The sequence below is a fragment of the Schistocerca nitens genome, chromosome 1 (genome assembly GCF_023898315.1).
Source record: "Schistocerca nitens isolate TAMUIC-IGC-003100 chromosome 1, iqSchNite1.1, whole genome shotgun sequence".
NCBI classification, from domain to species: domain Eukaryota; kingdom Metazoa; phylum Arthropoda; class Insecta; order Orthoptera; family Acrididae; genus Schistocerca; species Schistocerca nitens.
In genome coordinates this window covers 430,044,241-430,054,921 of record NC_064614.1, presented here as the reverse complement: position 1 = coordinate 430,054,921, position 10,681 = coordinate 430,044,241, and the positions used below count along the sequence as shown (strand labels likewise).

The window sequence follows — 10,681 nt, the reverse complement described above, 5'->3', positions numbered from 1 at the left end:
CCATTTGTCACAAAATCCATAGGTGCAGCACCTAAAAGTGAAAACATTGAAAGATGATTTTTTGCCTCAGTCTGGAAAACTAAATGTAATACTATCTGACAATGCTTCAAATTTTACTAAAAAAAATTGGTAAACCCTCTTGGAAGATCATTACATAAAACAGATTCTAATCTCACATTTTCATCTGGAAATAAATCTGACTGAAAAGATACTCCGAGAGTTTAAACAGTTTACCTGAACGTACACACTTAACCATCAAGCCATAAGGGTAAAATTCGTTATGCCTTTTTAGCAGATTGTCAACAACTTGCTGTGCATCTCCACAAGACATACACCTAATGAGATAATGCTAGGAAAGGAGGAGAGAAACGAGGAGGTGGATCCACTTCCTCATGCACCTAGGAACGACATCATGGGGGAAGAGAAATCTTGCCAAGCACTTGTGTCACTAAATACTATTGCTTCATTAAGAACAAATGCATATGACAAGTAGTGAGGCTGCAAGCGGACATTTCTGTAGGCAAGACAATTTTGTTAAAAATCCATCCCAAGCTATCTCTTTTAAAACGAAAGAGCAGAAAGCGGCATATAATTTGTCTTGTAATTTAATGCTTTAAAAAGTTTTAATGAACATATAAAGAATTATTTCAGAAATGAGAGTGTAAATGCACTCTACGTATCAAAGTGTGAACGAATGTGTCACTAATATTGACTGTCTAAAGAATTTTCATTATTTACATTGTCTCTCTATGTGTTATGTATATGACTATGATTACTTAATGATTATTCCTAAAGATTGGATGATTAACATGTAAGGAAATGTGCTGTACATTAATACGGTTCTAGTTACATAAAAAATATGAGCAGCCTGTCCAAAAGATTTATCCTTTTATGAATTTTATGTTGTAAAGATCTGTATAAAATTTTGTAACAAAACATCAATCCTCTTGGGATGTCAAATAACTGTGAAACTGACTCTGGGTAAAGGGTACAAGCCAATTTGCACCACATATTATGATTTGAGTGTGACACAAGAACTCAGTTGTAAGTACTATGAAAAATATCTTAAAGAACTAAAATCTTTCTGCAAGCAGCAGATTTTTTTGTATATGCAAAAGACAATGCATAAAGTGTAGAACCTCAGTTTAAGTTGCACACCCCGCGAAACAGATTTTTAGTTATGATTTTCATGAACATTGTGTAGGTTTAAGTGAATGACCTATTTTCTTATTGGTGTTTCTCACCATCTTTAATATCTGTACGTGTATTGTCATGGTACAAAAGCAAAAGTGAGCCACAAGTTATTTGGCAAGTGTTATGTATGAACCAAGGAAACATGGCATCCTACCCTTTTCTGTATTCATGTTTCTATAGTTTAATCTATTAGGGCAGAATGTACGTGCCACCAATATATATTCAAAAATTGGAAACAAAGCCACTAAGAAACATTACTAACAGAGGAAACACTAACTGTCTTTATTTTTGTCTGGTTTAACAGTTTCTAAGACGATTATGACGTATGATAATGTGCACACAGCTCATTTTATTTATTGTACTCCTAGAAAGCCAAGGCCCTACACGAATCTGCTTATGTGGGAGCAAAATTGGCTTTATTTTCAAGCCAAGTGCAGTTTATAACTTAGTAGTCATCCATTTTTGCTGGTTTTATCATAAAGCTGATTTCCCAACAAGATTAGATTACAATAGTTTCACTTCTTGTTTCATAGATCCATAGGAAGGAGATCCTCAGGCTTTAGAACACATCACAGAAGAAGAAAACAAATTGTGTGTTGATCCATGTGGGTATGGGATAAGTCAAGTAATCTACACTACTACATAAAACCAAGTCACTAACATTGTTACCAAAGTTCTCAAAATGTTCTTGACCAATTTACTTCAAATTTTTCCATGATGTTCTAATAAATGTGGGCACAAGTTTTCAAACTGTGGACATTTACAAAGCTCACAGTGCAGATGGAAAAACTAACTCCTCAATTTAATCGTACAGTACAAAGTCCTTTTCCCCCCTAAATCTGGCAAAGTGGATAACTCGAGAAAAGAAGAAAGAACTCTACTTAATTCAGATTACCAGATACAGTGAAGCACTGAAATTCAATGATCAGTAATTCAATCTGTTATTAAAAAGCGAAAAATCCAATATGTACATTAAAACACTAGAAAAATAAACTGTCCATTGGGAATCATGTTCAATAAGGAAAAAAATAATGATAGGGGACAATAACAGCTATGGCAAAAATGATGGAACATTGACTTTATTGGCCACCAAGTTTAATAACAATACTTAGTTCATTTAGGAATATTTGGTGTTTATCTTTCTCATTTATAATGTCACAGATTCATTCTAAAGCTAATTGCTATTAAAAAAGGAATTCAAGTTCTTTCCATTATTATATAGTTTATACAATTTAGTTCATTTAGGAATATTTGGTGTTTATCTTTCTCATTTATAATGTCACAGATTCATTCTAAAGCTAATTGCTATTAAAAAAGGAATTCAAGTTCTTTCCATTATTATATAGTTTATACAATTTATAGGCTATGCCAGTTGAGATTCTAAAGCTATTTACAAACTTTTTCAATGCACCTAGTTTCCTCAGCAGCAATTTACATTTACTGAACGCATGAACAAATGTAATTACTTCAATATTTGTGATTACGCCTATTAATAAAATTTCAAATAAAGTATGTGAATATTTACTTACATTACATATCTGAGTACAATGTGCACACAATATAGTTCTAATGAGCAGTAGCCACAAGGTTTCAATAAACCTAACTACATTGATAATAGTAAAAGTTACAAACACACTGATGCTGAATACAAAAAACTATACAACCTACGATGAATTTCCATATATGTATTAGATGATTATATGCTTAAGTATCTTAACATTAATCCACAAACTTTAAGTTACACTCTCACATGAACTACATTTTCAAATTACTTGTCACTTCTTTCAGAGGCTAAGAAACTACATAGAGCATTTGTGTGTCATCCCAATATAACAGTAAATTTCAAAATGTTGTGCACTAGGTCACATCTCAAAAACTAGTCCTACAGAGAATCAAAGACATTTTAAAACAGGTAAATGTGCAAACACAACTAAACTGTTTGTTTAGATTTTCCTTGCAGGGAGTAATTGTGAACTAATGTCACAACAGTTCTGCATCAGAGAAATAGTTTGTAATTTTCGTCAACAATACAACCTTTTAACTTGAAGTAACTGTGCCACAGCCTTCAATTGGAAACTGTATGTCATCGCTGCATAGCTCTTACTTGTTCTTTGACCTCTTCCACCAGCATAGCACTCTTCATTAATGACTCTTGCTGGTACCCAAGATGTGCTGCTATCAACTGCAGTTTTCGCAGATTCTGTAAGTAAATTAATGCCATTACCATCAATGCAAATGACAATATTGTGTCGCTGTGGCTGAGCAGCGTTCTCTCTGTTATCTGCTAAGTAATCACTAAGAGGCTGGGAAGTTTAGTAAAAGCAGGAAAATTCATTTCTGTTTAACAGGACTATAATGTCAAGAAACAAAACATGTCTTTTAAGCAGCTATTAACAAAATGCAGGAAAAAAGAAATATTAGGTATTTATAGCCTGTCTGCTATTAGATATGGACGACAATCTGTAATTGGGGAAGGTAACCAGCAGCATCCCTCACTATCCCGGCATTTGTGGGTTCTAGTGAAGCCAGAGGAAAGCTACATCTCGTATGTTCATAAACGATAATCATAACTAACGTTATGATAGGGAACATGTCAACTGAATAAATATACAACATGTCACACAAAAAAATATTTACTGGTAATACCTACACACTTTCTATTAAGTAATTCCTCTATCACACAGGAAGAGTTGTTTAGGACAAACATCTTTAATCCACATTTGAAAACATTTCTGCTATGTATCAGACAAATGTAGACAGTTTTATTGTCTGAATTGACTCAATGGTGATCAGGCCCCCAGTTCTACCAGATCTGTTGCCACTGTCCTTACCAGTGCACCATAGCAGGCAAAATATATGAAAAAGTATTTCCGAATCAGGAATTACGAGGGGTTTTGTTATACATTGAGATTCCTAAGGGTCTGTCAATTTTATTGTCACAGTGCGTGTACATACACTGGCAGCATAATGTTTGCTTACCATCCTTATATTTACTGGTACTTTTGTTATACAAACTGTACCAAAAATTGGCACTTAAAATACCTTCAATTTTTGGTGCGTAAAACTTTTTTTACACTACGAGAGCAAGTGACATAAGCAGTACTATCTTTATGTTGGTTCTGGCGAACTGCTTGCCTATTTATCTGAAAGTTAATCTCTGATGGTAGGTTCCTATGGTTTATAAATGAAAGAATTTTTCTCGAAACTTTTGTTTTCCATCTTTATGAAATATTCAAATTTAATTAAAAAAAACACGGAAGTTCAAATAACTAAGTTGTATAATAGCCGAGTTTTCTTCCTTTTATATGATAAAGACAATGAATCAAAATATTTGCAGAAACAGTTTATTCCAAGATCAACAACCGCCCCCCCCCCCTTCCCGATCGTCAACTAATCTAATAGAAAGCTCTACTGATGCTGTTCTTACCGCCTCAGAATTATCAATCGAATGTTCTTGCAGCGCAAAATTTCTTGCCGCGTGCATTAAAACCTGAAACACAGTAAATAGTTAACAACGTTTACCAGTCGCACACCAAAATATTACCCTGTTAGAGAGCACACCTCATTTGACTTCGAACCCCTCTGGATTTGTCTAGCCACCGAACCAATATTGCTCACATTCACACCGACTCTCTCCGCTAAACGCATCTTGGAATCCAGAAACAAGCTTCTCGCGCTAGTGCTCGATGCAGATGCCATGGTCTTATTTATACGTGACGACACACAACCGGGAGTTCAAACAGCTGATTACTGTGTGTACTGTGAGGCAACAGCTGACTGTCGCCTCCGATGCACAACAGCAGATAGTAGATAGACCAGTGAATAAATCTGTATGATTATGATGTTACTGTAGAGCTAAACATCTAAATTTAAATCCATACCCCGCAAACCACTGTGAAATGTAAGGCAGAAAAGTTTTCCACAGTACCATAGGTTTTCTTTCCGTTCCATTCGCCAATGAAGCGCGGGAAATATAACTACATGAATGCCTGTGTACGCTCTTTAATTAGTATGATCTTGTCTTTGTGTGGTCCTTACGGGAGTGATGGCGTGGGTGGTTGTATTATAATCTAGTATTATTTGCTTAAAACTGATTTTTGAAATTTAATTAACTACGGCTTTTAGGATAGGTAAGGCCTACTTTCAACTGTTTCCCGTTCCGATTTTTCAGCATTTTCGTAACAATGCTTCGTGCTGTACTTCTTTTTATACGTCCAGTATAGCCTGTTCGTCCTATTTAGAGCATCCCACGCACGTGAAGAATACTCTAGGATTGCTCACATGATGTTTTGTCAGCAATCTCCTTTGCAGACTTTTTAAAGTAATCTAGCAATGAACAACAGTTTGCTGTTTTCTTCACTGCACTTGAATATATGTAATCATTATATTTCATATACAGACAAATGATGTTATACTCATTTGTATGAGTTGACTGATTCCAACTGCAACTCACTGATATTGTAGTCGTCGGGTATTAGCTAAGATTCTGCGTTTTGTAAGTGCACAATTTTGCGTTTCTGTACATTCGAAGCAATTTGTCAAGCTATGCGTAGCTTTTCTCAGATATTTCTCATGATAGATAACTGCATTATCAGTAAAATGTCTGAGACCACTAATGAAACTGCCTTCCAGGACATTAGTGTACAAAATAAATTTCCCTGGGGCAAGGCTGAAATTACTTTCACTTTCGTTAAAGATTCTGAGTTCAACATTCTGCGTCCTGTCTACCACTAAGTCCTTAAACCAGCCACGAGTTTTGTTTTATACCCCATTTGATCTTACTTTTGTTAGAAAATGTTTCTGTCTACTGAGTCAAATGCGTTTCAAGAACCGTATTGTGATTTCCACCTGTACTTGCAACAATTATTTACGACTGCTATCGGCAATAAATAAATGTGTCAAAATAGAAAAAATACCGTAACATTTAAGTTTCAATCTTCTCTTGTATATTAAAGTCACGTGGCATTTCCCATTTGATGTTGGCGTCATGTGCAGTACACCACGCTCACTGCACAGATTATCCTACTGTGTTATCCATTATAGTTAGCAGTAGCACCACCTAGGTGATGCTGGTTTGGGGCCAGAGCCTATTTTGTAACCACAGAGTAGGCTATGGTCCTATTATACTGCTGTGATGGAGCCCCACATTCGCGCAACGCGTAGCTGCGATCCGTCACATGTTCGATCGATCGCTTCGTACGTCGTACGTGTGTGAGGGTGATCGGACGCAGATCTCTGGGAAATCTCATGCAATACGGCTTCTTGTCTGCAACTCGTTTGTTTACAGGTGACATTATCAGTCGCATGGCACTGGATGGCTATGAGAGTCCTTGACACTTCACCATCATGTGACTAGGGGTAGCCATTCAGCGCGTTCACATGGGGCTTCCATAACCGGATTTCGTAAACCGATTTCCCAACACCACTTCTGGATGGTCATGTAAACACTTCAAAATCAATTCTGGAAATCCATTTTTGGTTGCCAGTTTTCCAGTTCGGCAATCGACTTCCGCTCCCATGTTAATCTAACTGGTTTTGAAACGTGCTTGAGCTGTCGGGTTTCGTCTTGTCTTTAAAAATTTTCGGCTAATATGGACAATGTAGCTTTTTCTACAGTGAAAGATAAATGTAAATATTAAACTGAAGCTATTTACACCTCGTCTAATTGAAAAGAAATAGCCATTATGCTGACCAAATCATAAACTGTAATAACTATTTTCCAGGCGCCATATTTAACTGGGCTAGCAAATACGTTTCGGACCTTAACATGTAAACACGACAGTGAAAAACCGTTTCCGAAATTCGGTTTTCGTCTTTCGGAAGATGTGTCGCGTGTAAACGTAGGGATTGTAGCAGACGAATTAACCCAGGAGCACCAAGTTATTTTAAGGTCCCTCCACACAAAACGAGCTACCTGTGTACATCCCATTTGCCCAGACAAATCATTGCCTGTGAACAGGAGATTTGCACAAACCTGGAAGTTTGATTTGGACGTGTAAGCAAAATCGCTCAAATCTGTGGACACCAAGCACACCTGCATAGACAAATCGAAGTGTGTGAACAGATCACCGCAGATCTGGTACACTAAATGTGTTTGAGCGAGTTGTTTGATCAGCCTAATGTTCCTCATCCTTGTTCGCACAGTAAATTTTAAAATGGCAGATACACATTACTGCTCTAGAGGGTTCATTGCTGAACTTATTGAAATGTGTAAGAGCCACACATGTTTGTGGGAAATTAAGGGCCTGAACTGGCAGACACTTGCAGAGGAACAACAATTATCCAGTGAAAGCCTACTTGTAAGCTCTCGAAAACCAATACTAAGTGACAGATCTAGAGATATTCTTCAATGCTCTACAGATTGGTTTGGAAAGACTGCAAAGATAAGATTAGACTAATTACACAGTGCACAGAGGCACTGAAGCAATCATTCTTCTCCCATTCTTTATGTGAAAGAAATGGGAAGAAATACTTACATGGTGCAGCGGAAAGCACACTCTGTCTTGATTTTCAGATTGGTTTTGCAGGGTATGGATGTACAAGTACAGACGTCTGCGAGGGGAGGCACTTCCCACTGCCCCACTCCCCGGGAATCTGGAGGACAGAGCTTTTATTCGTATATTGAGCGGATAACCATCAACACTTAGGGATATAATAAGTGCTTTGTGTCAACTATAATATTTAGTTTTTGCGGCTTGACGTGTCTCAAAACTAATTAACTCATTTATATTAAAAACGAGACTTTAAAGTCTTGGTCCTCACCCAGAAAAATTTCTGTGGACACCCATGTACAAGTAAAGGGCACCATAAAAATGAATTGTGCTGCCACCAGAATGGTCCTGGTATGCCCTTGCCTTCTTATTCTGATCTTGAAACTACAGTAACTTGGGAGTGTAATGTGATCCCTGAACCACGGCGCAATTTTTCGCCATTTTTCTCATAAAGTAAAAATTCTAGTAGTAAGTGGTTATCATTAAACTGATGATGTTCTCAGTGCTGCAGTACGGGCTGTATATGTCACAGTATGCTGAAACATAGTGGGTATGTTCGTTAATTGGTGTATGCTGGAAGGAAAATAGACAGCCTTTGTGGCCGAGCGGTTCTAGGCGCTTCAATCTGGAAACGTGCGACCGCTACAGTCGCACGTTCGAATCCTGCCTCAGGCATGGATGTGTGTAACGTCCTTAGGTTAGTTAGGTTTAAGTAGTTCTAAGTCTAGGGGCCTGATGACCTCAGATGTTAAGTCCCATAGTGCTCAGAGCCATATGAACCATTTTTGGAAGAAAAATAATAGCTCCACTTTCCGCTACCAGATGAAAATATGGCACTATAAGCAGTCAGAATATCAAACGTTTTCTGTTTTGACGTGAGTATACCACGTTTTGCCAATTGGTTACGTGTGTTGATTTATTTCTTTTGCGACGTGACTGTTGGTTTAAAGGCTTAAGAAGGTTGAAGTTCTCTGTATGAAACACAATAGCTGTAGAATCTCACCGGCAGCAATAGCAGCACTGCATTGTGGGAATTTCACTGACAGGAAGAGCTGTAAAGAGGCCCCATGTCAATAAATAGGCTTAGAAAATTCAAGAAATTTGAAGAAACGTGAGTTAGTTGTTGCAGCAGGAAGAGGGAAGTGGTCCATTGTCATGGAAGATGTTGAAATTGCTGCAACTATAGTCGATCATGAAGCACATACCTTAATTTCTGCAGCCAGTGCTCAAGCTGTGCCATGGCAATTGTCTCTCTGCTGATCAACAGTTCTATGGATTCTGCAGCGCATTTTAGACTGGTATCCCTACAAGATTCAGAATGTGAATCAAATGAAGCCCCAACATAAGCTACAACTCTGTGACTTTTTCCTTCATTTTTTGGCTCATGTGGGAATGCATGACATGGTCCAGGAATATTCTTTGGATGGACGAGTCACATTTTACTTTGCATTGTGACTTGAATTCAGCTCCTTCATTCTCAGTCCATTTTTCTTTGAGAAGACGAAAGATTGTGGGCCTGTTGGGTGTACAGCGACATCAGTATCTCCTCGTGCAACATGTGCTTCCAGCTTGGCAAGAACACAGCCGTTTCCACACCACTATTGTCATGCAAGATGGAGAGACACCAGATGTCACTTGGCAGGTGAAATATTTGCTTAAACAAACCTTTAGTGTTAACCGCACCATCTCTAGGCAATTTCAAGACTTTCCAAATCCCCTGACTTAAATCCATGTGACTTCTGGTTGTGGGGTTATCTAAAAAATCGTGTCTATTAGGGATGTATCTGGAATCTTCCTGATCTGAAGGCTAGCATACGATGACATACAAGTAATCACTCCAATTACATGGGATATGCTCCGAGCAACTGTCAATTATGCTGTGTAATGGACGCAGCATGTTGCTGAGTCAGGAGACTATGCTGAAGACATGTAGTAACTTGTGACCACATCCTAATAAATGTGCCAGAACCTCCGTTATGATGTGTTTGATCACTTGTCCCCTTTTTTCTGCATCCACACCACATTCTGACTCCTTACAGCATCATATTTTCACCTCGTGGCAGAAAGTGCAACTATTTTTTTTCAGCATACTCCATGAATGCACTGATTAATGAACATTTCTATGGTGTTTCAGCGTCCTGCAATGCATACAACCCACACTGCAGCACTCTGAACGGAATCCATTTAATTATAAACACTCACTATTAGAGTTGGTTGGAACACAGGACTTCTAGGATCATAGGAGTAGCTCTTGCCTACTGAACCATGATGCCACAATGCAGCATTTTTTCTGTTTCTTTCCTTTTTTGTTATTTTACGTCCCTCATCCCATTTGGGAGGGGGTGGGGGCTGTCGGCAGATACAGTTCTCTGCAATTCAGTGAAAATATTGTACAATTTTAAGACACATTGAAAATTGTACATGGAGATAGAAAAAAACAGTGGTTTACACACTATAAAGACAGTAATAAGCTGCACAAACTAAAAGATAGAAGACTGAGTTCTTGATTAACTGAAATAAATACAAAAATGAATGGGCAATGAATTTTTCACACAAGAAAGACAGATGATCAGTTGCAGAAGTTAAAAGAAAAAATGTTGGTATGTTGCTTGATTAAAATAGATACATACAGGAGTGAAAGTGATGAGTGGATACAGACTGCCAGGAATAAGGGTATCAGCAAATTATAGCATTTGAGGTAGAGTATGGGTGGGGGTCTGGTGTGGTTATATGTATGGAAGAGTGATTTGGGAGAGTGAAAAGTGACGTGGTTCTGAACCAAGCCTTAGAATGTGAGTGGAGGGGACTAGTGAGGAAGGGAGCCCTGATGCGAATGTAAAATTAGAGAGATTCGAGCGCGTACGGAGGCTTTCAGACAGTCAGTCGTTCTTCCCGCGAACCATACGCGACTGGAACAGAAAAGGGAGGTAATGACCGTGGCACATAAAGTGCCCTCCGCCACACATCGTTGGGTGGCTTGCAGAGTATAAATGTAG

General features: G+C 38.1%; 1 protein-coding gene across 2 annotated transcripts; it reads right to left on the bottom strand.

Annotated features, from left to right (window-relative positions):
• Positions 1–2,266: 2,266 nt before the first annotated feature.
• LOC126235898 (BLOC-1-related complex subunit 7) lies at positions 2,267–4,965 on the bottom strand. 2 transcript variants are annotated; one of them, XR_007544838.1, is made up of 4 exons: positions 4,756–4,965; positions 4,622–4,684; positions 3,174–3,394; positions 2,267–3,087 (listed from the first exon to the last, which is right to left on the bottom strand). XR_007544838.1 is itself a non-coding variant. In XM_049944843.1 (3 exons), the coding sequence occupies exons 1-3, from the start codon at positions 4,891–4,893 to the stop codon at positions 3,278–3,280; spliced, it is 318 nt and encodes a 105-aa protein (XP_049800800.1). In that variant the 5' UTR covers positions 4,894–4,965; the 3' UTR covers positions 2,269–3,277. The 2 variants fall into 2 exon arrangements, 1 of the variants encoding a protein (XP_049800800.1); XM_049944843.1 differs by having other exon boundaries at positions 2,269–3,394.
• Between the last annotated feature and the right edge of the window lie 5,716 nt (positions 4,966–10,681).

Coding starts and splice junctions, on each gene's coding strand:
- LOC126235898 (XM_049944843.1), bottom strand. CDS start 4,893: ATGGCATCTGCATCGAGCACTAGCGCGAGAAGCTTGTTTCTGGATTCC. Junction 4,685..4,755: donor GGGGTTCGAAGTCAAATGAG/GTGTGCTCTCTA, acceptor ACTGTGTTTCAG/GTTTTAATGCACGCGGCAAG. Junction 3,395..4,621: donor CGATTGATAATTCTGAGGCG/GTAAGAACAGCA, acceptor ATTTACTTACAG/AATCTGCGAAAACTGCAGTT.